Source organism: Heliangelus exortis, chromosome 28 (genome assembly GCF_036169615.1).
Source record: "Heliangelus exortis chromosome 28, bHelExo1.hap1, whole genome shotgun sequence".
NCBI classification, from domain to species: Eukaryota; Metazoa; Chordata; class Aves; order Apodiformes; family Trochilidae; genus Heliangelus; species Heliangelus exortis.
Window position 1 is genome coordinate 2,451,905 of NC_092449.1, and position 26,457 is coordinate 2,478,361.

At 55.1% G+C, this 26,457-nt stretch overlaps 1 protein-coding gene across 2 annotated transcripts; it reads right to left on the reverse strand.

Annotated features, from left to right (window-relative positions):
• Nucleotides 1-1,444: 1,444 nt before the first annotated feature.
• LOC139788317 (neurturin-like) lies at nucleotides 1,445-25,418 on the reverse strand. 2 transcript variants are annotated; one of them, XR_011722838.1, is made up of 4 exons: nucleotides 24,982-25,076; nucleotides 8,190-8,451; nucleotides 5,108-6,431; nucleotides 1,445-5,055 (listed from the first exon to the last, which is right to left on the reverse strand). XR_011722838.1 is itself a non-coding variant. In XM_071728210.1 (3 exons), exons 2-3 carry the CDS (start codon nucleotides 8,422-8,424, stop codon nucleotides 5,983-5,985), a joined length of 684 nt encoding a protein of 227 aa, XP_071584311.1. In that variant the 5' UTR covers nucleotides 8,425-8,451; nucleotides 24,982-25,418; the 3' UTR covers nucleotides 1,445-5,982. The 2 variants fall into 2 exon arrangements, 1 of the variants encoding a protein (XP_071584311.1); XM_071728210.1 differs by having other exon boundaries at nucleotides 1,445-6,431; nucleotides 24,982-25,418.
• Between the last annotated feature and the right edge of the window lie 1,039 nt (nucleotides 25,419-26,457).

Sequence of the window (26,457 nt, forward strand, 5' to 3'; positions counted from 1 at the left end):
GTGTGTTCCTGCCTCCAGTTCCCGACTGCTGCCGACTCCAGGAGTCCAGCCTGAACTTTCCCAGAGCTGCCCTGCAGCCTCGGTGGTGACGTGAGAGCTATTGGGGGAAAGGAGGGAGGAATGTGGTATCCATTTTCTTGTATATTTGTATATATTTATTAATTTTTCCCTATTTATCATTACTGTTTCATTAAAGTTGTGTAGTTTAGTTTCCAACCCATAAGTCTCTCTCCCTTATTCTCTCTTCTTTCTTATCGGGGAGGAGAGAGAGATTAATAGAGAGCATCTGTTACTCGGTTTAATTGCCGGGCCAGTGTTAAACCGTGACAAATACAAAAGTTGGCAACATGCACCTCAGCACCAAGAAATTGCACCCAAAAATCACCCCAGCCTGGCAGCTTCACACTGTTGCCTGGAAATGGTTTTTTATTCTTTATTTTATTTTTTTCCCTCTCTTGAAGAAGTCATATTTTCCAAGCAGCCTTCTCCAATTTGATCCTTAAAACTTCAGTTCGTCCTCTTTCTTTCCTTCTTTTATTTTTACCCTCTTTTCCTCTTATTTTTCACCTCTTTTTTTTTCTTTTTACCAGCAGCATTGCAGCTTTTCTTAGTTTCTGGAGCACTTGCACACACACGGAGATTTATGAGTCTCAAAAGATGCTTCATAAAATATTTACAAAGCAGAATTTTGAGTGTGAATGTTTGACTCAGCCACGAGCTGGCCATGGCTGTCAGGCCTCTGGGTGGCATGAGGGGGGAATATAAACAGACCTTTTTTTTTTTTTTTCATTCCCAAAACACACTTTAAAGTTTTGTAGTTCAAAAGTGATTTGGCTTTTTTTTCCTTTTTTTTTTTTTCTTCTTTTTTTTTTTTCCTTTTTTCTCTTTTCCCTTTCTTTTCTTTTTTTCTTTATTTTTTTTTTTTTTTTTTTTCCTTTTTCTTTTTTCCTTTTCTTTTTTTCCTTTTCTTTTCCCCCACTCCCCAAGTTGTTCCCCACTTCCTATCCCAGCTCCCTGGCTTTGGAAATAAATGCAGGAACTTGTAGCTGCTATTACCATGGGCACATGAAATGCCCTAAAGGGTGTTAAATGAGGGTCATGTGTTTTAAAATGGGGGAATAGATGTTTTAAAATGGGGTAATGTATGTTCAGTGGTGCCAACCTTTCTGTTTTCCACAGGTTTGAAGAGTCCTTGTGTCCTGAACCTGGCCAGGCTTTCAAATTACACCCAAAATAAATCATTAACCACAATAATTATCCTAATAAGTAACAACATCCCCCTCCCCCAGCACTTGTTGATGGCTTTGAGTAGTTTTCTCTATAAAATAAAATATATTTCTAAACTCAGCACTGCTTCCAGATTTCTCTGGAACTTTCTTTCTGACTGATCTTACCCAAACCTTGAGTTTTCTTTTTCTTCTTTTTTTTTTTTTTTTAAATGTGATTTTTGCCAGAATTGGAATGTCTTTGAGAGGACCCTGCTGGAAGTATATTTACAAGAAGGGGGCAAAAATGATGATTTCTGTGGCTAAACCATCCCAGACCCATGCAGGCAACAGTTCCACCTTGGTAACTTCTCATTTTCTTGGTTTGCATAAATATAATTTGGCAGCAAATGAAAAAAAATGAAAGAAATGGGGCTGTTTCTGCAGGAAACTGGAAAATAAAGCCAAGCTCCTGCCATCAGCAGGCATGGTCCCTCTCTGCTATCCCCAAAAAGTCAAATTTTTCATTTCTTTGGTTTTCCCCATGTTGGGACCATGAGATCATTCTTCCCTCACAGTGAAAGAAACCAGTGAGAACTCAATATAATCCTCCTTTTATTTTCACTTTGTCATGAGTATGGAACAGCATCACAACCAAGTTTAGGTTTGTTTAAAAAAAATAATATCATACTGCATCTTTCCCCTCCCTCCCCCAAAAAACGCTCAGAATAAATGGTAAAAATGTAATAAATGTAAACTGCACTTGGCACCGTTTGGATCAATAAATAAAAATTAAAAAAAAAAACAAAACCAAGAGAGAGAGAAAGAATGCGTTATGTAGATGGCACGCTAGGGTATCTAAATAAATAACATAAGTTACTTTGAATAAATAGAGAGTATCTAAAATATAGATGCATTGCATCAACTTCTGCAGATGGTTGGTCAGACCCAACAATCCCGGAATGGGTTTCTCTGGATGGTGCTGAGCGGAGCCCTGGGCTGGATGGACCCTGTGCTCCCACTGATGGCAGCCCAACAAGTCTCTTTTTTATCTCTTTTTCCTCTTCCTCTTGTGTCTCAAGTTTGAGTTTGAGGCTCCACCTCATCCGACAGAGACCAAACCCATGTGGCAGGAGGTTTCTGAAGGGGCTTTGAACACCACCACAAAATAATTGGTCTTGATGAACGGCAAAGCGATTTCTTCTCAGCAAAGTTCCTGGACCTGTTTAAATAAGGAACACTCCTGCTGCCAGTGCTTTCATCGAGTGGAAACAATGCTCTTAGACCCGTTTCCCCCCTCACTGATACCAAATCTGGGAGTGAGACCGTGGCAGCAAACGGGATCCCAACCGCTGCCAGGGCCGGGTGGATCCCAGCCAGGGCCGGAGCCGCCGCTCTCCGGCCAGAGCTGCACAAAGCCTCTACAGATGTGTAAAGTAAAACACAATGAGAGGGCCCATAACTCATTGTCAGAGAGCCCGGGATAACATAACACTCATATTTTGCCCTGTCACAACCACGGGAATAGTTTTAAACAGCTCTTCTTGCTTCCAAACCCGTTTTTTTCCAAAGCCTGTGGAACACCCTCAGCCCCCCTGGGAGTGATGCTGCTGAAAACAGCGAAGCTGAAGCCAGAGTTGGGCAAAACCCCAGCCTCAAACCCCTCCCCAGACAGATGGTGCATTATTGATAATAAATAATGCCCGGGAGGATGAGGAAGGAGCCAGATGAGGTTTCACTATAGCTTTGAGGAGGGATTTTTCCATCCTTTCTTTCCCTTTCTGCATTGTAGACATTCCTCCGGACAGCTCTAGCTCCTATTACAGCAGAGAGGGCTGTAGAAATGGAAAGCATTAAGGAAGAAGCAGCTTTTCTATTGGAACCACATTTCCATGCCCAGGCAGCAGTGAAGTGGGGCAGAACGGGCACGGGTCCAGCGATGCTCCTGCAGTGGAGCCAAAGCAGCTTCATGCAGAAGATGACCCAGAGTGAGATGCCCAGAAGAAGCTGTGCAAGCAAAAACCACCCTTCAGCCGTGTCACAATGCACCAGCTCCCCTTGAGACCTGGTCAGGGAGTTTTGTGGTTGCAAACCCCAACTGCACCCCCCAAAAAAAAAAAAAATAGAGCAGGTGCATTGTGCTCAGCCACCACACCAGCAGCAGAGACATCATGCCCTGCCCTGCACCTCTGTGTGCTCAGCTGCCAGCAGGGTGAAAGCAAAATAAGAGAAAACTAAAAAAGATTAATTGGAGTTCATGCTGGTTTCTAAGACACTCATCACATTGGGTGGTTTTGCCCCAGCATGCTTGGGTTTTGGGGGTTGTCAGCCGGCTTCGTGCTGTGCCTGGGTGCAGCAGGGCAGGGGGGTTGCAGCTGGAAGGCATGAGAGTCTTCATGCAAATCTGCCAATAAATCTCCCAGCCCAGGGTGCAAACAGACATTTGAAGAAGTGCCACAGCTCTGACATCTCCCAGCTGGATAATGTGAGCAGAGACCAGGGGGCTGCAAACCCCCTCCCCGGCTCCTGTGCTGCTGCATGACACCTCGCCTGCCATTATTGCTCTGGTGCCTTTTCTTTTCCACAGGAGGCTTCTACAACAAAACTAATTTTAGTTTTATAGTAGTGAGAACTGGAGAGCACCCAAGCCCTTGAGTGTGCAGTTATTATTGTTATATTTAGGTGCCTTGTTTTGTTTTGGGTTTTTTTTCCTAAAGTCAAGAGCGAGCGCAGTGCTGATCCCGGCTGCTCATCTGCTGTCCTCATCCTGCTCTCCCAGCACTTCCCTCCCTGCTCTCCAGTCACTTTAATTTCCACCCAAACCCAGGGGTGCAAACTCTCCCTGCCAGGGCAGCAGCACCTTGCAGGGGTGTTTTGGGAGCTCCGTGCAGCGTGGCTTGAGTTTGGTCTCAGTAGCATTGGCAGTGCCAGGGTCCGTGTGTGTGTTGCCCCAGAGATGGGTTTTTTGCCCCAGAGGTGGGATTTGTGCCCCAGAGGTGGGTTTTGTGCCCCAGAGATGGGTTTTGCTGGCTTCTCCCTTTTCACAACAGTGAGGGAAAAACTCCACATTAACGTGCAGGCTGCTGTCCCAGGATGCTGGCTGCACAGACAGCTCTGCTGAAGGATGGTGTTTATATTGCTCCACTACATCCTGGTTCTGCTCAGCCAAAAGTGGTGTTTGGATGAAAATAAAGCAAGAAAAAAACCCAAGCCTCTATCAGCCCGGCTCACAGCAAGGCCAGGAGTGTGGCTGCTCACCCTTGGAGATGGTGGGGAAAGAGCTGTCTCCCAGCCCACAGTGGGATGTCCCGTACCAGGGGATGCTGATCTGCTCTCTGCTCCTACAAACATTCCTCCTCCTCCTCATCACCACGCTGGCATGAAAGCTCACAGGATTTTTCTGCTCCCTTTTTTCCCAACTGAGGAGCCAGGACACTGCATCAAGTGGAGCATTTTCCCTCACGCTGGTTAATGCCCAGGACACGACACCAATATTCTCCTTCTGTTTATGATTTGCTTTTTCTGGGAAGAGAGCCAAGGGGAGAAAACCCATCAATCCCAGGCAACGAATAGAGCCTGCCCAGAGAATGCAAAAGTCTGCGGTCTCATTTATTTCTCCGCAGAGTAAACAAGAGTGACACTGCTGTAAATGCAAACTGGAGCCAACCCCCAGGCCTCAATCTCCTCTCCTGCACGATTCAAGCCCCGCCGAGGAGCTGGGCAATGCAGATGGGCTGTGGCTGGGAGAGCTGGGCCAGCTTTTAGGGGATGCTGAGCCACGGATGCTCCTGGCTGTGGCTGCAGAGCCAAGTGCCAGGGCTTCATGGGTGGCTTTGAGAGGCTCTGTCACCTCCCTGGGTTCTATCACCTTCCTGGACCCTGTCATCTTCCTGGGCTGTCACCTCCCTGGGCTCTATCACCTTCCTGGACCCTGTCATCTTCCCGGGCTGTCACCTCTCTGGATGCTGTCCCTTCTCTGGAGGTGGCCGGGCTCTGGACCAGCTGCCTGCAGGGGGACCAGGAGGTTAATCCAGTTACTTCAGATTATGGTGGGTTTGAAGCAGAAGAGCTGGGGGCTATGGGAGCAACGGCCATGGGAGCAGAGCCTGAGCACAAACCACTGATGGTGGGGCCCTGCTACCAAAGGCTGGAATCTGGGGCACGGAATCATCCCTGGCAGTGCAGGGACCCCGGCAGATGTCGTGAAAGCTGGGAACTCCACATGTCCCTGGCACCTCTGGGGTCTGATGCACCTTGGAACACCCCGTGTGTGCAGCACACACCCTACACACAGCCTGCCCAGTGCCCCACACCCCAGCATCACACCACACACAGCAATCCACACAACCCCCCCTTTCTGCCCGTGCCACGCTCTGTGATGCTTGCACACCCCATGGGTCACAGCTCTGTCACGGCTCATCCCACACCCGTCACCCTGCACAGGGGCCACCAACACCCCCCACGGGCAGTACAACCTGTGTGTGACACACACCGCACCTCCAGGGTAGCACACGCCCTGTGCGTGTGGCACACCCACTGTCACCCTCCAGGGGTTGACAAGGACCCCCGGGCCACCCCAGAGGGGTATCAAGCAGCCATCACCGCTCCAGCAGCCCCGGCAACGGCGTCTCAGGTCCTGTGCAGCCAGCGGGACGACACCGAGGGACACGGCAGCGGCTGGGCCTTGGTCTCTCCTCTCTGGGGATGTCCCTCTGTCACACAGCCCGGTGGCCCGTGGGGTCTCAGGGCTGGGACATCACCTCTCCCACTTGCTCCTTCACACACAGCCACACTCCTTGGCCGAGAGCTCGCTGACGGTGTAGTAGCGGTTGTAGGTGTCCAGGAAGGAGACGCCGTCATCGTAGGCCAGCGGGCGGCAGCAGGGCCGGGCCCGCACCTTCTCCTTCTTGATCCTCCTCCTGCTCCTCATGCTCTTCAGGGAGAGGTCGTAGCTGCGCACGGCAGCCTCGCAGGTGCCGCTGCAGTACCGGAACAGAACCGTCTCCTCCGACTCGTAGCCCAGGCCCAGCTCGCTGATGCTCACCTCCAGCTCCTTCAGGGCGCAGGGTTTGTGGCGGGCGCGGGCGCGTTTCCTGCGGCTGCCAGCCCGGGGGAAGAGGGGCAGCTCATGGCCGCCCGAGTTCATGGCCTGGCTGTAGCGCTCCACCAGCGCCGAGAGCAGCTGCCGGATCTCCCCCTCCGTGTAGCTCTCCAACAAACTGCTGTCTGCAACAGAAGGGGAGGATGTTAGCGGGTGGCTCCTGGGGGGAGTGAGTGTTCCATGAAGTGGGTGGATGTCCCCCAGGACTGAAGACCCTGAGATGGGTGGATGTCCCCAGGATGGAGGTAACCAGGGATGGGTGGATGTCCTCAGGAAGGAGGACCCCTGGGGCAGGTGGATGTCCCCCAGGATTCAAGACCCCTGGGATAGGTGGATGTCCCCAGGATTGAAGACCCCGGGGAGCAGGTGGATGTCCCCCAGGATGGAGATCCCCTGGGATGGGTGGATGTCCCCTGGATGGAGATCCCTTGAGGCAATTGGATATCCCCCAGCACTGAAGACCCCTGGGGCAGGTGGATGTCCCCCGGGATGGGTGGATGCCCCCAGGATGGAGATCCCCTGGGATGGGTGGATGTCCCCAGGGTGGAGGTCCCCATAACAAGAGTATGTCCCCCAGGATAGAGATCCCCTGGCCAGGGAGATGTCCTCCAGGATGAAGATCCCTTGGAGTGGGTGGATTTCTCCTGGGATGAAGGTCCCCCTGGCCAGGTGGATGTCCCCAGGATGGGAGGTCCCCTGGGGCTAGTGGCTGTCCTCCAGGATGGAGGTCACAGCTGAGCCATGAGGACAGAAAGGCAGCAGGGTAAAAAAAAAAACCCAAACCTTTCCCTTTTCTGCCTTCTTATTTTCCCTTCCTACCACCTGCTCCAGGCAGCTTCAACATCAGCTGTCTGGGGGAAAACCCACGATTCACTCCTGCCATGCTCCTGGCTTCCAGGTGGCTGCTGTCCCTTTCTAGGAAGTGTCACCAGTGATACCCAGGTCCTGTTGTCCCAACCCCAAAGCCAGGTTTAGTCCAGCTAAGTGCTAGGGGTGAAAGAAAAAAAACAAACAAACAAAAAAAGAAATCCAGAGGGAAATGTAATTTGCCAACTTGTCATTGGCTGGGAAATGTCAACCCTGAAAGAAGTTCCTCTGGTTCAGAAACCAAACTGCAAACCAAATCTGCAGGGACACACTGCCTCCCCACCCAGGGATGGGTCCCCTGCCTGGGCAGCTCCTGTTTGACATTTTTACATTTATAAAAATAGAGCAGGAATAAATGATTTTTTAAAAAAATTAAAGAGAAGTGCATTTGGAGTGAAAAAACCCCAGCCACTCTGCATTAAGGTCATCGAATCCCAGACTAGTTTGGCCTGAAAAGGACCTTGGAGATCACCCAGTGCCACCCCTGCCATGGGCAGGGACACCTCCCCCAGCCCAGGGTGCTCCAAGCCCCATCCAACCTGGGCTGAGACACTGCCAGGGATGGGGCAGCCACAGCTTCTCTGGGCAACCTGGGGCTCAGCACCCTCACACCAAAGAATTTCTTCCTAATGTCCATTCTCAACCTCCCCTCTCCCAGTTTAAAGCCATCACCTCTTGTCCTGTCATCCCCTTCCCTTGTCCCAAGTCCCTCCCCAGCTTTCCTGGAGCCCCTTCAGGCACTGGAAGGTGCTCTGAGGTCTCCCTGCAGCCTCTCCAGGCTGAACAACCCCACCTCTCCATGGCAGAGCTTTGTCTTGGTGTTTCCCTGCGTGGTTTGATTCCCAACAGTTCCTTTTTGCAGGACCCCCCCCCAAACCCTCTTCCAACCCTTCCCGAGGGCAAAGGGGGGAATAAACCCCTCGGGCTTTGCCCGTCCTCTCCGCAGGGTGTCCCGTTGGGATTTGGGGGCTGGTTGGAGGGAGGGGGAGAAGCCCCGGGGCGGAGCAGCCGCTTACACTGGGTGAGCAGAGAGCTGCGGCGGTGCAGGGCCCGTGGGGATCTCCGCGGAGCCACCGGCAGCAAGGAGGAGGGAGAGGAGGAGGAAGAGGAGGAAGATGCCCGTGAAGAAGACAGCGAGGAAGGCAAGGGGCTGGATGTCCAGCTTCCGTTGAGCATGTCTCTACAAACTAAAATGGATAACATGGAACTGAGGAGCATCGATGCAATGGCTGCAAACTTCCATACCTTCATCTTAGAGCAAGTCAGAACATTGAAACTCTGCAAAACAGGCAAAACAAAAATCCTTAGTACTCAGCCTTCGCCCAGGACCTTCTCCCCTCCTCCCCCCCCAGCCCATCCCCGCAGCTCGGGCTGGCTGACACCCTCCCACTGGACCAGCAGTGTCCCCACGGCTCCAGCTCATCCCCTCTGCCCTTCAGGAGGGCTATAGGGAAACTGAGGCACGGACAGTGGGTAAGGGTGGCTTGGGGCTGGTGGTGACAACGGGGACAAGGGGGTGTCCTCAGCCAATCCATCCAACAGCAGCCTGGCAGGGGAGGTGGACACCCATCACCCCTGCTCCAGGACACCCATCACCCCTGCTCCAGGGCACCCATCACCCCTGCTCCAGGGCACCCATCACCCCTGCTCCAGGACACCCATCACCCCTGCTCCAGAACACCCACCACCCCTGCTCCAGGGCACCCATCACCCCTGCTCCAGGGCACCCATCACCCCTGCTCCAGAACACCCATCACCTCTGCTCCAGGGCACCCATCACCCCTGCTCCAGGGCACCCATCACCCCTGCTCCAGAACACCCATCACCTCTGCTCCAGGGCACCCATCACCCCTGCTCCAGAACACCCATCACCCCTGCTCCAGGACACCCATCACCCCTGCTCCAGGACACCCATCACCTCTGCTCCAGGGCACCCATCACCCTTGCTCCAGAACACCCATCACCCCTGCTCCAGAACACCCATCACCCCTGCTCCAGGGCACCCATCACCCCTGCTCCAGGGCACCCATCACCCCTGCTCCAGAACACCCATCACCTCTGCTCCAGGGCACCCATCACCTCTGCTCCAGGACACCCATCACCCCTGCTCCAGGGCTGAGGTGACAGCGGGTGTCTGCGAGTAAAGGAGGGACAAACTCCTGTCAGCTTCTGACCCCTCTTCACCCAGGACATCACCTCAGGACAGGGTGAGCAGCAGAGGGAACCTCCTGGCCCATTGTCCCTCCCATCCCTTGCAAAGTCCCAGAGCTGTTTGATGTCCCTGGGAGCATGGGGAGCCACCCCTGCCACCTGCTCACCCCAAGGTTCCACCATATCCTGGATCCCCCCATTGGCACATTGACGTGGAAGCTCCATCCACACAGTCCAAAATCAGGAAAAACTCAGGAAAAAATTGAACAGGGGTGACTGAACCCTCCATGGGGGGCAGAGCTTCAAGGTGGGACCGGGCACCTTGGCTGTGGCACTTTTCATCCAAGCCCAGCAGTTCCCAAAAGCATCAACCCCTCCCCAGCATCTCCTCAAGCCAGGCCCTCACCTTACACCATTCCATTTCACCATCCAGAGCAGAACTGGGATTTTACACTTGACCCTGAGGCTGGGCAGAGTATCAGGAATTGGGTCCTTGTCCCTTCTGTGGGCTGGCAGCCACTAAATCCCCACCAGAGCCAAGCTCTGGAAAGGGGCACAGACTCACAGGCACCTCTTGCCCCCCCCTTTTTTTTTTTTAATTTCAGCTCCTAGCAAACTCCCAACATTTCTCCTTTGGAAATCAAGTTTTTCATGGGAGGGGGTCAAAAAAAAAAAAAAAAAAAAGGAGAGAAGGAGAAAGCATATTCATAAAAAAAGAACAGCCCCAGTTTAGCAATACTTGCCAAATAGCATTAACTGGGGGGAAAAAAAGTTTATTTTTAAAATGGAATTTGACAGGTTTGTTTTTATTGTTATTGTAGTAAAGAAAAAAAGGGCTGTGAACACAGCCTCAGCTTTGATTTCCCAGGATGCAGCTAATTGCACATTAAGTAACAGTAATTGCATGCCCTGTAGGTTACAAGCTAATTGGAGGACCCAGCCAGAGTCTAAATATTTTCAACTGAGCTATAAACAATGCCAAGCCAGAAAAAGAATAGTTTGGCCATATAAGGAGGTAAGAGGGTGACATCCCGGGGGGGACACAGCGGCCGCGCTGGCAGCGGCACCGCCCCAGCAGCAAAACCTGTGGTGGGGTCAAGTGGTTGGAGCTGCTGGGAAGAAATTTAGGAGGGGAAGAGGGTTAAACCCATCTGCTGCTGCTTCTCCTCCCTGGAGCTGAGGTCCAGCTGGGCTCGTGGCTGTGGGGAGGGTGGTGGGAGGCCACTGCTGGCACCAGCAGAATTGGGGGACTTGGGTGACAAGAGGGTGAGGGAGGGGATTGTCACCCTCTGGTCCACTCTGGTGGGAACTTCCTGCAGTGCTGGGTCCAGTTCTGGAGTGCCCAGTACAAGGAGGACACAGAGCTGTTGGAGTGAGTCCAGAGGAGGACACAGAGGTGATCTAAGGGCTGGAGCAGCTCTGGGGTCAGGTTGAGAGAGTTGGGGTGTTCAGCCTGGACAGGAGGAGGCTGCAGGGAGACCTCAGAGCACCTTCCAGTGCCTGAAGGGGCTCCAGGAAAGCTGGGGAGGGACTTGGGACAAGGGAAGGGGATGACAGGACAAGAGGTGATGGCTTTAAACTGGGAGAGGGGAGGTTGAGAATGGACATTAGGAAGAAATTCTTTGGTGTGAGGGTGCTGAGCCCCTGGCCCAGGGTGCCCAGAGAAGCTGTGGCTGCCCCATCCCTGGCAGTGTTGAAGGTTGGATGGGGCTTGGAGCAGCCTGGGCTGTGGGAGGTGTCCCTGAACATGGCAGGGGGTGGGATTGGGTGATCTCCAAGGTCCCTTCACACCGAAATCAGTCTGGGATTTGATGGTCCAAAAGTTCTTCCTTGAGCTCAGGGCAGGAGCTGGGAACAAGCACCACAACCACTCCTCAGCACCCACCAGTTCCCAGTCAGGGCACAGGGCTGGGGGGGTGAGCAGTGAAGGATGGAGAAAAGTGCAGTTTGAGCTTGGAGAGCTCCCAAAATCCTGGGAATGAAGGACTTGGGCAGAAGCAGCAGCCTCAGGTGAAGCAGCTGGGTTTTGGAGAAGGGGAAGGGCAGCCCTGAGCTCTCCAGGAGAAGCAGCAGCTCTGGGCAGGCAGTGTTGGGGCATTTTAGGAGGGGAACACAGCCAGGAACGGGCTCACCCACCATCTAGAGCTCCACCTTCCTCATCACCTTCTGAGCTGCTCCCGGGGGGCTCAGCCCCTTCACCCGGCGCCGCGGGGGAAAGGGCAGCGACGGCTGTGAGACGCGACCCACCCGCCTGCCCCAGGGCCTCTGGCTTCCTGCAAGGCCATAAAATTTTAGGAGAGCGGTTTCAGCCTTGCTGCACATCCTGTAAAGCAGCCTCCTATTCCAGCAGAAAGTCATTTTGGCCCCCGCCCTCTCAGCTGTGACCTTTCGAAAGCCTCAAGCCCCAGCTCCGAGGATGCAAAACAATCCAAAAACGTTATTCCAGGCTTGGGTTTCTCTCGCTCTAAAAAGTCACAGACTGGGACAACTGGACAAAAGTGCCAAGCTGGGGGGGAAGCTGGAGGTCGGGGTGAGGGGAAAGGAAAACCAGACACAAGCACAGAGGAATTGCAGCCCTGCCCCACCTGGGATGGTGGTTGAGCTGTGCCCTCCCGCTGGGCTGGTTCCCACAGGTTCAAAACCCACTCCCAGAGAGGAGAAATAATCCCAAAGAGGCTGAGATGGGCTCCCCCAGCCCCACCTCAGCATGGGGGCCCTCCCAGCACTCTGGTCAGACACTTCAGTTCAGCCCCACATCCCCCATCCTCAAACTGCCCCCAGCTGCACCCACCTGGGGTTCCCAGCGATGCTGGGCTGCTGTGAACAGGCTGCTCATGGCTATGGCTCAGCAGCTCCTGGGACACATTTTCATGGAATGGTTTGAGTGGGAAAGAACCTTTTGAGGCCACAGAGTGTCCCATGGGCAGGGACATCTCCAACCAGGCCAGGTTGTCCAACAAGCCCTGCAATGGTTGCAGGGTTGGGGCATCAGCACCTCCCTGGGCAACCTGGATCAGTGTTTCTCATAATAAAAGAAGTCTGAGTGTTGACTCAGTTGATCTCCAAGTCTTAATCCCACTGGCACAGAGAACCTCCAGGAAGGACACACTGCCTGGACCATGCTCACAGCAGATGCTCCCCAGGGCAGAGCTGCAGCCCTGTCCCTGTGTCCCCAACCCATGGCAGGATGGAGATCCCACCTCCCCAGGGCCAGGAGGCAGGAGAGACTTGGAAAATCACCCCTTAAATCTATGCTGGCAGTTTGTCCCTCTTGCTCAAAGTGGGTTTGGAGAAAGGAGAGAGCATTACATGGGTGAGGAGGGGCCTGGGGGGAATAAGGCTGATCCAGATTTTCTCCCTCTTTCCAGTGGGGATGGAGGAAATTCTGGGCTGAGTGCCGAGGGGTTTGGGTGTTGGAAGCCACGTTACATCCCAGGAAGGACCTGGGATCCTTGATGAAAGGCCAAAGTTTTTCTCCTGGAGTGCAACCCAAAAGCTCCCAATTTTCCTGTGTTCTCCTGATAATCCATTCACACGATCCCAACCAGGCAGCAGTGCTGAGCCTGCTGCCAAGAGGGAAAAAAATCTTCCTGGAGAAGCCCCTTCCCAATCCAGCCCACACTGGCAGAAGCCCAGCACGGAAATGGCTCCAGCACCAAGGCTTCACCACAGCCACCTCTTCTTCCCTGCTGCAACAGCTCCTGCTGGGGCTCACGGCTCTCCAGGCAGGGGAAAAACCACCCTGAGTCCTAAAGAATTGGAAATCTTCAGGAAAAAAAAAAGAACAAATAGCTGCACAGCCAACTCCCATCGCCTAGTCTGGAGGAAAGGAGTTGCTGATCTTGGCTCTCCCCATGCTGCAGATCCTCCCCAAATCCTCTCTGGGAGCTCCTCGTGCCTCCTCTTTATTTTCAAAGGGGATCCAACAAATCCAGCCCATGGCCTTCAGTCAAGTTTTCCAAGGCTCAATTACCCTCAGTGTTCAGCAAGAAAAAAAAATTCCAATCAATGGAGACACATTTCTCTTTTTCTCATCACAGCTCCCAAGTGTCAGCAGCTCCTCCACCTTCTCCTGCTGATCCCTGGAGCAGGAATCCTGCAGGGCCATCACCTTCCCTCCCAGCTTTGGGGGGACATCTCCCACTTCTCTTGCTTTTCACACCCTTGGTTTTTCTCATTTTTTTTTTAAGCCATTTCCAGTTTTTCCTAGCAGGCTCTTAGCTGTTTTTCCCTCTATCGATTCCTTAAAGCTTCAGCTCCTGGAGTCACAAGATGAAGGGGGGAAAAAGCAGAATTTTGTATTTTTTACGCTAAATCCCCTTTGCTGGAAGGGGAAGGAGGAGACGTGAAAAATTTCACTCCCAATTCATCAATGCTCAGAAAGCAGAGAACCCAAAAGACATTATAATATAAGTGTGTCATAAATTTTCAGTCGATTCATGCTTCCAGGCATCGATTCATTATTTTCAAGCACTCAGCCTCAGCCACGCTGCAAGAATGGATGAGGCCACGGAGTGGCCGGGGTTTATTTGGCAACAAGAAACACTTGGAAAGACCAAGGCCTTGATGGGACATCAGAGAGAGCTTCCACCTGCCACCCACTGTTTATTTTAGTGCCTTACATGGGAGCCAAGCTGCTTTGAAATCCTGGCTCCTCATGACTCACCCCACAGGAATTAAACAATTTCCATCCAGGCTCCAGGGGCTGCTGGAAAAGCTGCAGCCATGGGCTCCACTCTTGGTCCTGCTTGGAGGATGCTTGGCTGGTTGCTGAGGGGACAGGGTGGTGGCAAAAAGGCCACGGGGCACTTTCCCCTCAACTTATCTCAAGCTCCTGATGTGTCTTTTTTTGGAGGGAACTGAACCCCCCTGAAAGGCAGGGGTGGGTCTGACCCAACCAGTGCAAACGCTGCATGGAGGTACCAGAACCTGCAGCTGGGTTGCTGCACAGAGAAACCAGCCCCAAAATGGCAAAACTGGCCCCCAAATGGGGAATGTTAAGGAGACAAAGCCCCAAATCCTGAACTGAATTTAAGTATCGATTTTTCCTGCTCTTTTGACATTAAGTGGATACATAGAGTAGGGGTTGATAGATGGTGACTCCAGCTCCACTGCAGAGGTTGCTGTTGGCACCTGGAGTGCCACCAGACATCCATCCCTTGGCTGGAGACACGGGGACAAGGGGACAATGCCCCAAATGGTGATAGCCACAGCCCCCAGCACTGGCTCATCCCCATCTTCCCTCCCCTCCCTGTCCCCATCCCAGCTCTCCCTGGAAGCAAAACCAGAGCCAAGCGTGGGACACATGGTTCTGCTTTGCCTAAGTGAAAACCAGCCCAACACCAGCAACTCCAAATCCCTTCCCACAGCTCCAGCTTCCCCCTGTCCCCTCCCAAGGGGTCGATGGCAAACAAGCCACCTCCCCAAGTCCCTGGGTCCCTGCCATGGCCTGGATCCTCTGGGAAAGCCTTTCCGGGGAAACCGCCAAAGCCTCTCCTGGCTGGGGCCCTTTGGCACGGCCCTGGCAAGGAAATGGTGATGGTCCCAGCCCCATGGGATGGTGGAGGAGGAGAAGGGGCCATGGCAGGGCTGGGGGAGCAGCAGCATTCCTGGAGGTGCCAGGACCCCCCCAGGCTCTGGTGTCAGCAAACTGCAGCGTTCCCACGCGACATTTACACTTGGGCTGAATTACAGGGGGTTGGGTTTCCATCTCCCCCAACAGCTGGGTTTAAAAAAATACATTAAAAAAACCCCCAACAAACAAAAAAACCCGACCCCGAACCCCACAAGCTCATCGTCACGATAAAAATAATGAGAAAAATAAGTCCCAGCTGAAGGGTTTGATGGGGGAGGTGGTGGCCACGCGGTGCTCCAGGTGCTGGAGGTTTCATGGAAGGATCCACAGCTTTGCCAAGGCCAGAAGGCTGTGTCCCAACAGAGGCAGCACTGAGCTGAGCCCAGACAGAGCAGTCCTGCTCTTGTCTCCATCCATATCTCCACCATCTCTTTCCTTCTGGACTTTGGGGACCCAGAGGAGCTCAAAGCTGAGCACCAGAGAGGGCACCAGGAGGTGCTGGGAAGTTTGGAGTCAGGCACATCCATGGACCTGTATCCCACATCCCACATCCCATGGCACCTCCAGCAATGTTCCAGCATCTCCTTCCCCCCATGTAGAGCTGGGAGAGAAGGTACAGGACCCCACCACAGCCCCACACACAACCAGAGCCCAGAGAACCAAGTAAGGGGAGGATTTGGGGGGGGAAAGGGAATCTTCTAGGAGGAGACAGAGTAGATGGGTGGAAAAATCCCAATTAGTGCCATGGCCCCTTGAAGAGCCATGGCCCCTTGAAGAGCCATCCCTGAGTGATGGGGACAGTACCCTGCCACCCACCAGGGGATGGAAACTCCAGAGCCTGGCACTGCTTGTCCCTAGGAGGGCAAATAAAATAAAGATGCTGCTTCTCCTTCATCCTTGGCCTCCCTCATCTCCCAACCCTCTGCTCCTGTCCTCACCACTCGCCAGAGGCAGGAATGCAGCTGCAATATAAATCAGCATTAAAAAAAAAAAATAAAAAGCAGTTGAAATTGCAGCAGGACTCACTGCAGTGTTTTCACCCTGCCCAGTGGCTCCAGACACCTGGGTGGTGCCTGCACCCCCTCCAACCTCAGTTCTGAGGGAAAAAAAAAAAAAAAAAAAAAAAAAAATCTTTGAAAACCTCACATTCTGGGAGTTCCTATTCCTCTTCTGAGGTAAAAATCAGGCAAAGTGTTTAAAAATCCCAGCTGGGCTGGCCATGGGCAGGGTGGTCCCCAGCATGTGCAGGTCCCTAAGCCAGTGGCTCCGTGTCCCCACTGCCCCTGCCAAGGTGTGATGGGTTCCCCGAGGTCAGCAGGACCCCAGCAACCCAAACCTCCTGCCCAAGATGATTCAGTCAGTTGTAAGGAGCAGCAAGAGCCACCCTGTACGATTAGAGGTGAGTAATCAGAAAGAAATTCAGAAAAAAGGCTCCAGGCTGGCGTTGCCCAGGGCATCAGCTGGAGCAGAGCGTGGTTCATGGCAGGATGTGAAATAACACCATAACCAGGTGGGAATAAAAACTTCAAGAGACCCATTGCAGCCAAACCACACCCCAGGCAGAGAAAATTAAAAAGTACATCATTTGACACCTCATCAAACCCCAAACGGTTTCCTTTTTTTTTCTTTTCTTGTAGCCTTGCAGGAAATCAGAGATAGTCCCAGCTACAAAATAAATAGAAACAAAAAAGACTCCCCCCCACCCTAGCACAGAGCACCCATGGGTGCTGGTGTGCTGGCTCCAAATTCACTCAGCACTCTTTCCCCAGCCTAAAATTTGGGCCAAAATCTGAAGTCTGAATGTCAAACCTAATTTTTTTTTTTTTTTTTTTTTTCCTGGAGTAACAAATCCCCCCCCCCCACGCACTAAATAACCAGGAGATGCCAAAAAGGGGCGGTTTCTGGGAGGAAACTCATTACTGTGGCTTGTTTGAACAATCCCAGTGCCTCGGGAAACATGGTTTGAAGCTGAAATTCTGGCAGTGAGGCAAAGCCCAGGCCCCAGATGTGTTTTCCTCTGGATCGATTTCGACACCTCTGGTATCTGTGAGCTGCCACAGGAGTGCTGGGGAAAAAAAGAAAAAAAACACCTTTTTTTTTTTCCCCAAAAAAGGAAAAGCCCCCAGTGGGAGCCAGGAGGGAAAAACACCAAAGGGCAGGACCCCCACACAGTGGCTTTGGACACTTTCTCCTTCCCTGTTCTGCAGGGTTTTCCCTCTGTGTGGATTCAGACAGAATTTCCCAGCCTTGGGAAAATCCCCAGGAAGGTCACTCATAGAATCACAGAATCACAGAATTTTCTGGGTTGGAAGGGACCTTTAAGATCATCTGATTCCAACTCCTGCTGCCACAACGTGCCTCAGTTTCCCCTTTGCAAATGTGCCCTAGGAGCACAATGGCTCTTGGAGGACTCCTGGGATTAATTCCCTGTTTTTCCAGGGCAGCCACCTCTGGCTTGTCCACACATCTCTGGTGGGTTGGTTTGGTCCCTTCAGCTCCCACCTTAATAACTCAGATCCTGCCCTGCCCCAGTACCAGGAGTGGCTGAGCTGTGCTGGGGGCAGGACAGAGGAGTTACAGCACCCAAGGGATGAGCACCCATCTGCATCCTTCCGTGGCACCCATCCATATCCCTCAGCAGCACCCATCTCAGCATCATTGCCTGAGGCCAATCGTAGGAGATTCAGCAAAGCCAAGGAAGTGCCAGAGCCTGCACTTGGGTCACAACAACCCTCAGAGAGGCTTCAGGTTTGGGGCAGAGCTGCTGGAAAGTGCCCGGAGGAAAAGGCCCTGGGGGTGTTGGTCAACAGTGGCTGAATATGAGGCAGAGTGTGCCCAGGTGGCCAAGAGGCCACCAGCATCCTGGCTGGAATCAGCCCTGGTGTGGGCAGCAGGAGCAGGGCAGGGATCATCCCCCTGAGCTGGGCACTGCTGAGGCTGCACCCCCAATCCTGGGCTCAGTTCTGGGCCCCTCAGGACAAGAAGGACATTGAGGGGCTGGAGAGTGTCCAGAGAAGGGAATGGAGCTGGGGAAGGGGCTGGAGCAGAAGGAAAAGGTCTGGAGAAGTTGTGAGGAGCAGCTGAGGGCCTTGGGGGTGCTGATCCTGGAGCAGAGGAGGCTGAGGGGAGAGCTTCTGGCTCTCTGCAACCCCCTGAGAGGAGGTTGGAGCCAGGGGGGGTCGGGCTCTGCTCCCAAGGAACAAGGGATGGGACAAGAGGAAAAGGCCTCAAGTTGTGCCAGGGCAGGACTGGAGATCAGAAGAAACTTCTGCCCCTCAAGGGTCATTAAACACTGAGCCAGTGTTGAATCCCCATCCCTGGAGTGGTTTCAAAGCCCTGGAGATGTGGTGCTGAGGGACAGGGGGTAGCACTGGACTTGGTAGAGTTGGGTTAATTGGAGCCAGGGGGGGTCGGGCTCTGCTCCCAAGGAACAAGGGATGGGACAAGAGGGATTGGCCTCAAGTTGTGCCAGGGCAGGACTGGAAATTAGAAGAAACTTCTTCCCTGCAAAGGTCATTAAAGGCTCCCCCAGGCTGCCCAGGGAGGTGTTTGACTCCCCAGCCCTGGAGGGGTTTCAGAGCTGTGTGGATGTGGTGCTGAGAGCCTTGGGTTAGCACTGGACTCAGTAGAGTTGGTTGGGTCAGGGCTTGGACCTGATGATCTGAAAGGGCTTTTCCAACCCCAACAACTCTGTGATTCTGTGATCATCTCACCCAGGAAGCACAGGAGATGCTGATGCCACCTCCATGCCATCAACAGGAACCTCCCTGTTTCTTGCCTCCCCTTTTCCCTCCGTGCATTTAATTCCTCTTTGCACAGAAGGGCCGAGGTGCCTGCTGGGGATTACAGCTCCTTGCTAAGGGCAGAGAGACCCGAGAGAGGTTTGCAAATCCAATTGGCACTAAACCCTTCCCGTGGGTTCTGGACGGAGCACAGACTCAGATCCCATTAGTGTTTCCTGGCCACTGCTGACAGATTGAACCACTTAGTGCTGCTCTGGAGCAAAGAAATGAGAAATTCCTCCTGGGACAGGAACAGCAGTGGATGGGGAATGCAGCCTTTGGGTGGAGAAAGTTCTGGACTAGGAGATGCTTGGGATAAAGAAGGGGATCCAAAAGGCAGCAGAGGTGCTGACAGTGGCCCAGCACCACGCTGACACAGAGAGGGACAAGTGCCTCAAATTTCATGTTGTTGTGCAGAGAACCTGCTTGAGATTCCCAGGGACTGGAGGCTTTCTGCATGATCCAGCTTCCAAAGCCACAAAGTTTTGCCCTCTGAGCCCTCTGCTCACACCCAAGCAATTCTGGGATGGAGGTTTGGGAGAGCTGCACGGGCACGGCTCTTCCTGCCCACTCCTGAAACTCCAGATTGGATCTGATCAAGCCTGTGGATAAGAGACCAGGATCATTTTCCCTGCCCCCAGCTGATGGCTCTGTGCAGCCATAAAATGGTCTCTGCAGTCAGAGCACGGCCTCCCAAATCCTCGCTGTGCTCCTGCAGCAAGGTGAGGGCAGGGATGTGAAGCTGGCTTGTCCCTTTTCTGCCAATTTCCCACCTTTCCCAGCCCAGATGTTGCAGCAGAACCCCCAGCACAGCCCTCTCCCAGCAAGCAGGAGAGGCTGAGCCAGAAATGAGCAGGGGCAGGGGCAGGATGGAGGAGTTCCAGCCCCTGGGTGCCCCCTGAGGGATGAGCACCCATTCACATCCCTTAACAGCATCCCCAGTGGCACCACCCGTAGCCCCCACATCCATCCCTCAGCAGCACCCACCCGCACCCCTCAGTGGCCCTCACCCACGGCACAAATTCAGGAAATTCAAGAAAGTTCTGCTGGAAGCAACCAGCACATCTTGAGGAAGGGCTCCAGCGAGCAGCTGGGTTGCTGAGCCTTCAGGAGTGGAGCTGGCAGGTGCAGCCCTCCCTGCAGCCCCAGCCCATGGATGCCACCTCTCCTTCATCCCCCTGGCTGCTGTAGCCAAGGCCACCACGGCTCCTGTGACAGAGTTTGGGGATGGGAACCCCAGATCTGCCAGGTAGGGGCCAGGCCCCCCCTCTCCTCCCTGTTGCTCCTCTGTTCTCCATCACTAGGGATGCTCTGCCAGGCACTGTCCCTCATGCCCATGTGTCCCCCCATGCTCAGAGGACTCCCAGCCTCTTCTTTGCCCCCCTCTCCCCAAATTTGGGGCACTAAACAGGCGTGACCCCCTCTGCTTGGGGCAATGTCACCAGCTCAGCCCAGGGAAGCATCACAGCCTCTTGCTTCTTCCTGCCACGTGTGGTGTCCCCACTGCTGGCACTGTCCCTCTCAGGCAGAGCTGTCAAGCCTCAAAAATGTGCTCTTAATAAGCCAACAGCACTTAATGAAGACGTCAGCTGCCCTTGTAAATCAGAGGAGAACATTTCCTTGGGAGCACTCTGGAGGGATGGGGCCCGTGTCCCAAGGGGAGGCAGCACCTGCTGGAGGAGCTGAAGATGTTTTGGTTCCTCCCCAAGGAACGAGGGCATCCCTGCTGGTGGCACTGAATACAGCAGAGGGAAAACCCCAGGGAAAACCTAAAAGGCTGCTCCAGAACCTCACTGGAACCATTCCCTGCCCATTACTGCCAGCATGGCTCTGTATCCCTGGGATGGACCTCTCAGGGATGAAGGGTTGTGGCTTGCAGCCCCATGGCCACTGGCACAGGGCTGCACTGACTGCTCCACTTTGGGAGGACAGCACGAGGCTGCCCAGAGCAGCAGAACTTGGGGCTCTGCCCCGTTTTACCATGCCAAGAAGTCCTTGGCCACCCACAGCCCATCACCAAGTCCCACAGCTCCCGTGTTTTATAGGGGAGGGTCAGGGAGCAGCCACAGCTGGCAATAAATACCCCATGCTCCCAGCCAGCCCCGTCAGAGCCCTGCCAAAACCAACAAGATTAACAGCAAAGGAGCCACCAGCAGCCCTGCAGAAGTCCCTGGCTGCTCAGCCATGGGGACAACATTTGTTTGTTGGTGTTTCTGCAGACAGCTTCCCCATCACCTGCAAGGGGGAGGTGGCACAGACCCCCAGGTGTGAGGGTCCCTGGGACTCACCCCAAACGTGTCTGTGGATGCCCCTCTGCCCCTGGAGCAGCATGGGGGGGGCTGCCAGCCCCCCCACCCCCTGAGAGCCCCAGTGATGGCTCTTTGCTCTGTCCCTCCCCCAAATCCTGGGTGCTTTAAGTAGGCTTCAAAAATTGGCATTCGTGTGGTTACTTCAGGGAGATATTTTTCTCCCTGGGAAGGACTCAGCTGCCTCGTATCCCCAGTGATGCCCCCCCAAAAAACCCAAGGCAAGATGAAATCAAGGAGGTTCCTGAACCCTGAGCAGCTCCATAACTCCCCATTACAGAGAGCCCTGCAAAGCCAGACCCTGCTCAGCTCTGGGAATCACCCAGGAGAGCTCAAGGATGGGTCTGATCCCTCTGCCCCAAGCAGCACAGCCAGGTCACTGCACTGAAATAAAAAATAAAAAATAATAAAAAAAGCAGAAATAAGAGAAAAATGCAATTCCTGCCTTGGATTATTGCAGCCTGGGAATGATGCTAAAGGAGGAACTTGCCCTCCTGGGACAATCCTGCTGCAGTGGGACTGTGTGGGGACAGTGGGGACAGTGCTGGGCAGGGCTGCTCTGCCTCCCTCCTGCCTGCCACCATCCATCCCCTTCTACATGTGGTTTGGCTGAAGTTCAAAGGAAACCTTTTCTGCTGGGGAAAATAAATAAAGACAGAAATAAATAAATAAATAAACAAATAAAACCCCAAACAAAAAAAGCCCCTGGTTGCCTCCAAATCAAAACAGGAGCAGCAGTGTCCATGAGATGACATTTCATGTAAGGGGAGTGACAGATTGGCCTTTGAAGAGCAGTGGAAGGAAATGTGGTTTTTTTGGCATTGTTGGAGAACAAGACGGTGGCAAGGAGATTGTTTCAATTTAGCTCTTGGGATGTCGAGTTACAAAGTGAGCCCATTTGGGGTTTTGTGATGAGGAAGTAATAGGAAGGGAGCTGCTTGTGGCTTTTCCCTTCCCAGGATGATGTGGGGGGGGTGGCTTTGTGCTGATGCTCTGGGGATGCTCCTTCACATGAGAGCATCTCTGCACCATGTTCTGCCCAACCAGGAGGCAGCAAGTTCGGGTTTCTCTTCCTCTTCTCCAGGTTTAACAGGGAAGGACCACGTCAAACTGTCTGAATCCCAGAAAAAGCTGCATCGGGTGGGATTTCTCCAGTCCAACCAGGGGACCAAAGAAAGGTCAGGGGTTGGAAGGGACCTCTGAAGATCACCAAATCCAGCCCCCAGGTGATGGTGGAGCTGGAGCAGGTCTGTCCCATGGCTGCATTGCTGTGGCAGCTCCCCTGGGAGGCCCCACGAGCCCTGGCATGGTGGGAGTGAAGGAAGGGAGTGCCAGGGGAGATTTAGGCTGGATATCAGAAAGAATTTTTTTACAGAGAGGGTGATCAGGCATTGGAATGGGCTGCCCAGGGAAGGGGTGGATTCTCCATCCCTAGAGACATTTAAAAAGAGCCTGGATGTGGCACTCAGTGCCATGGGCTGGGAACCATGGGGGGAGTGGAGCAAGGGTTGGACTTGATGAGCTCTGAGGTCCCTTCCAACCCAGCTAATTCTATGATTCTATGATTCTATGAATCATCTGGTTACCCAGGTCCTCACCCCCTCCCCAGGCACCCTGAGCCCTGGGAGCCACCAGGTGGGGACAGAAGCTGCTGCCCTGGCAGGGTCCTGTAAGGGGGTTTGTGCACATGTGCTTTAGCCTAGACCAGCAATTAAATTACCTGTGGCACCAGGGGAAAATAAAACCCCCACCCCAGTGAAGCACACACCTGACAGGTACCCAGGCAGGGTTCCCAGACCCTCCCTCCTCTCAGCATCTCCCTCTGGGCCAAGGCTCAGCCCTGCTGGGTACCACGAGATACTCTGGAGGCAGGGGCTGACATTGCTGGGCAGCAAACCCACCCCTGTGTGGGCAGAGTGGCTCAGCACGTTGCAGGAGGAGGCCTGCAGAGGATGCTGCCTGCCCTGAGTGTCAAATGCCACCACACCAGGAACCTGCATGGGGACAGCCAAGGGGACACCTTGGCACGCTCTGGCCACGCTACCAGCGTTTAGGGCCACGTGAGGGGTAGCTTGAGCTCATAAAGCAGATACTGCAGATCTTTGATCCTCTCTTGTAGCTGACCAGAGGTGGAAAACAACCCTAAAAGGATGCCCTGGAGCACAGCCACAGGAGAGCAGCCCGAGGGCAGCCCCAGGAAGGGCGTTGGACCCAGAGAGCAGGGAGATGGTGGAGCAGAGAGCTGTGATTCACTGCTGTTCCATGGGAGGGCACCCAGTGGAGCCCAGCGGGGCCTTCTCCAGCACCCAGCACCACCCAAGGGTGCCCAACACCCCCCCAGGGGGAAAGGACACCAGAGCAGTGCCAGGACCTGCATGTCCCCCCCAGCTGTGTCACAGCAGACTGGACCAGCTCCTCTTTTCAGCAGCTCAGGGGCTGGATGCCCGAGGCCTGGATGGAGCTGGGCTCTCCCCTCAGCCCTGCAAACCCTCTGCCTGTGCAGCCCAGGAGGAGCCTGGCTCTGGCACCACATCCTGCACCCCACACAGACTGACTGTGTGAAGGGAGGGACAGCCCAGCATCCCCAGGATGCCTGCAGCCAGCATCGGGATGTGCTGCCCCTCCCTCTGCCCCTTCCTCCAGGCCATGCACAAACTGGACCAGGGCTGAGCAAGCACTGGGAGATTTGGCACTGTTTAAAAACCTGGGATGCAGAAACGTTGGGAAGTCTCGTTTCAAGCCCCAGCCTTGGAGCTGCTGGGCTTGGAGCTGCAGGATGAGCCTGCAGCCTGGCACCGAGGTGTGAGGTGACACCAAGGATGGTGACACTGAGGATGCTCACTCCAGGACACTGCCACAGCCCAGAGCAAAGCTCAGGTGCAGCATTCCCAGCTCTGCTCTGCACCCCGGACTTGGTGCCACTGCAGGCAGAACTGGGGCTGAACCAGTTGCCTGGTTAAAACCAGCAGCTCAAAAACCCCAAGCAAGTGCTCAAGCCTCCTAAACCCTTGGCCAGCAACCTCCTTTCCCCCTTCCCTGCCCCATTTCTCTGCCCTGTGCCACACAGCATCTCAGCTGCTTCTGCTGTGAAATCCAGGAGCTCCCACAAATGCGGGGAGCCCAAATTTGGGATCCTAAGATGATCCTGGCTTTAGACCTGGGACCTCAGCCCACATCCACGCTTCACAGCCCCGTTTCCAACAGCCCTCAGCCCCTTCTCCTGCCACAATGCCCTCGACCCAGTGCCGAATTGTGGGTTGGCTCCCAAAGCAACAATAGGATTTAAATCAGTGCTGGCTGCAAGCTACCATATATGTGCAATAAAGACATCCGAGGGCTAGGTTGGTTTTTTTTAAAGCCTTCGTAGAGTGGGAAATTCCCTCCCAGCCCCTGCAAAGCTCCGGGTATGTTAGAGCAGAGCTCGGCGGTGGCCGAAAGCTGGAGGAGGCTGGAGCCGGGAGAAGGTGACGGGGTTGCAGATGCAGACGGAGCCCGGCCGTAGATCCTTCCGTTTCTTAAACTAATATTTAGACAGGACGCGTTTCTCCCCCCTCCTGTGAACAAACTGCCCCCGGAGCCGTCCCTCGCCGTGTTTGTGTTTCTGCGTGGCGGGACGGGCTCCAAGTATGAAGAAAACTCCTCCGGCAGCCTCCAAGGCCGCCCCGACCCCGGCTCCTGGATCACCCCCACTCCGATCCCCCCCAAAGCCCCTCGCCATCCTCCCAGGACCCCCGAAGGAACGCGTTGTGCCCCGTTTGCGGGGCGGCAGCATCCCACCCCCCACCACGGGCAGGGATGGGACGTGCGGGGGAAATAAAAGCGGAGAAGTCCGGGGCCGGGCACGGCGTGGACGGGTCCCCCCCCCGCGGGGGAAAGAGGCTCCGCAGAGACCCCCGGAGCTGCTCCCGGCCCCGCAGCGCTGGGCAAGGGGCAGGATCGCGCCCGGGAGCGGGCAGGTGTCCGGAGCCGGGACCGCGACCGCCCCGGGGCTTACCTGGAGGCCGGGCCGGTGCGGGGGCTCAGCGGCGGCTCCGGGCCGGGGCCGGGACACCCGTGGGGCCGGGGGCGGCCATGGGGGAGAGGCGGAGCGGCCGGGCACGGCTCGGGGCTGCTGGGCTCGGCTCGGCTCGGCTCGGCTCGGCTCGGCTCGGCTCGGCTCGGCTCGGCTCGGCTCGGCTCGGCTGGAGCACGGCTGGGCTCGGCTCGGCTCGGCTCGGCTCGGCTCGGCTCGGCTCGGCTCGGCTCGGCTCGGCTCGGCTCGGCTCGGCTCGGCTCGGCTCGGCTCGGCTGGAGCACGGCTGGGCTCGGCTCGGCTCGACTGGGCTCTGCTGGGCTCGGCTCGGCGGGGGGGGGGTGTCGGCCACCGCCTCCTTCCCGCGGCGGGGGGCGGGTTTGGAGCCGGGTTCTCCCGCCCCACCGGGCCCGACTCCGCCCGGGCCGAACCGGGCTTCGATTAAGGTGTCGGTGCCGGTGTCGCTCCAGCCCCGTCCCAGTCGCTACCGCTCTGTCCCGGTGCCGCCCGCAGCCCGGCGCGTCCGCAGCTCCCTCGGAGCAGGCACCGAGCGCTTCCCGCAGCGGAGCCCACGGGGCCTGCCCGGCCCCTCCCCGCCCCGCCCTGCCCGGCCCCAGCCAGACCCCCAGGTCCTGCCCCGGACCCCCCCGCTGCTGCCCTGGGTCCCCGGTGCCACCAGCCCGGACCCCCGGACTCCACAGCACCGCTCCCCGCATCCCCGGTGCCACCAGCCCGGACCCCCCCTTCCGCCCCCCACAACGCCCCTTCCCCCCGGGACCCCATTCCCCAGCGCTGAGCCGCGGGGGGATGTGCGGCCCGGGGGCTTCGATCCACCGGGGAGGCACCGACCACGCAGGGCTCACTGTGGGCAGCAACCAGCCCTGTCCCGGTGCCCAAATCTTCCTCCCCCACAGCGGTACCCAACCCCCCCGTCCCAAGGCGTAACCCTCCCCACAGCAGCGCCCAGAGCCCCCCCCCTGGAGGTTCCATCCCTGCCCATACTGGTACCCAAATATTGCTGGTACCCAACCCCCCCGTCACAAATCCCTTCCCTGTTCATTGAGGGCATCCTTTAATTCGCACCCCCCAGAGGGGCTCCGGGCTGGCAGGCTCTGTGTTTCCAGCCCAACACCAGGGCTTTTCCCATCCCCTGTTTAAGGGCACGGCAGGATGACCACTCCAGCACCGGGACAGGCTGATGAACACCTGGAATGAGCTTTCTGGAGACAAAGGCAGTTCCTGGGCTTTGGGTGTGAGAATCAAAGCATTCATTGGGCTCCCCCGTGTTGCACGCAGGGTCCCCTTGCCCTGTGCAGGGTGACAGACCCGAGCCTGGCTGCAAAGCTCCAGGGATCCCAAACACTTGGGATGAGCCACCAGCTCTGCTGCAAATGCCCAAAGTCCTGACCAAAAAAGGGGCATTCAGGTAATCAGCACATTTACCCAGAAGATTCTTAT

What these genes read in the sequence shown, in the direction of transcription:
- LOC139788317 (XM_071728210.1), bottom strand. Translation starts at nt 8,424, where the DNA reads ATGAAGGTATGGAAGTTTGCAGCCATTGCATCGATGCTCCTCAGTTCC. An exon ending in CAGCTCTCTGCTCACCCAGT is followed by an intron (nt 6,432 to 8,189) that starts GTAAGCGGCTGC and finishes CTTCTGTTGCAG; the next exon opens with ACAGCAGTTTGTTGGAGAGC.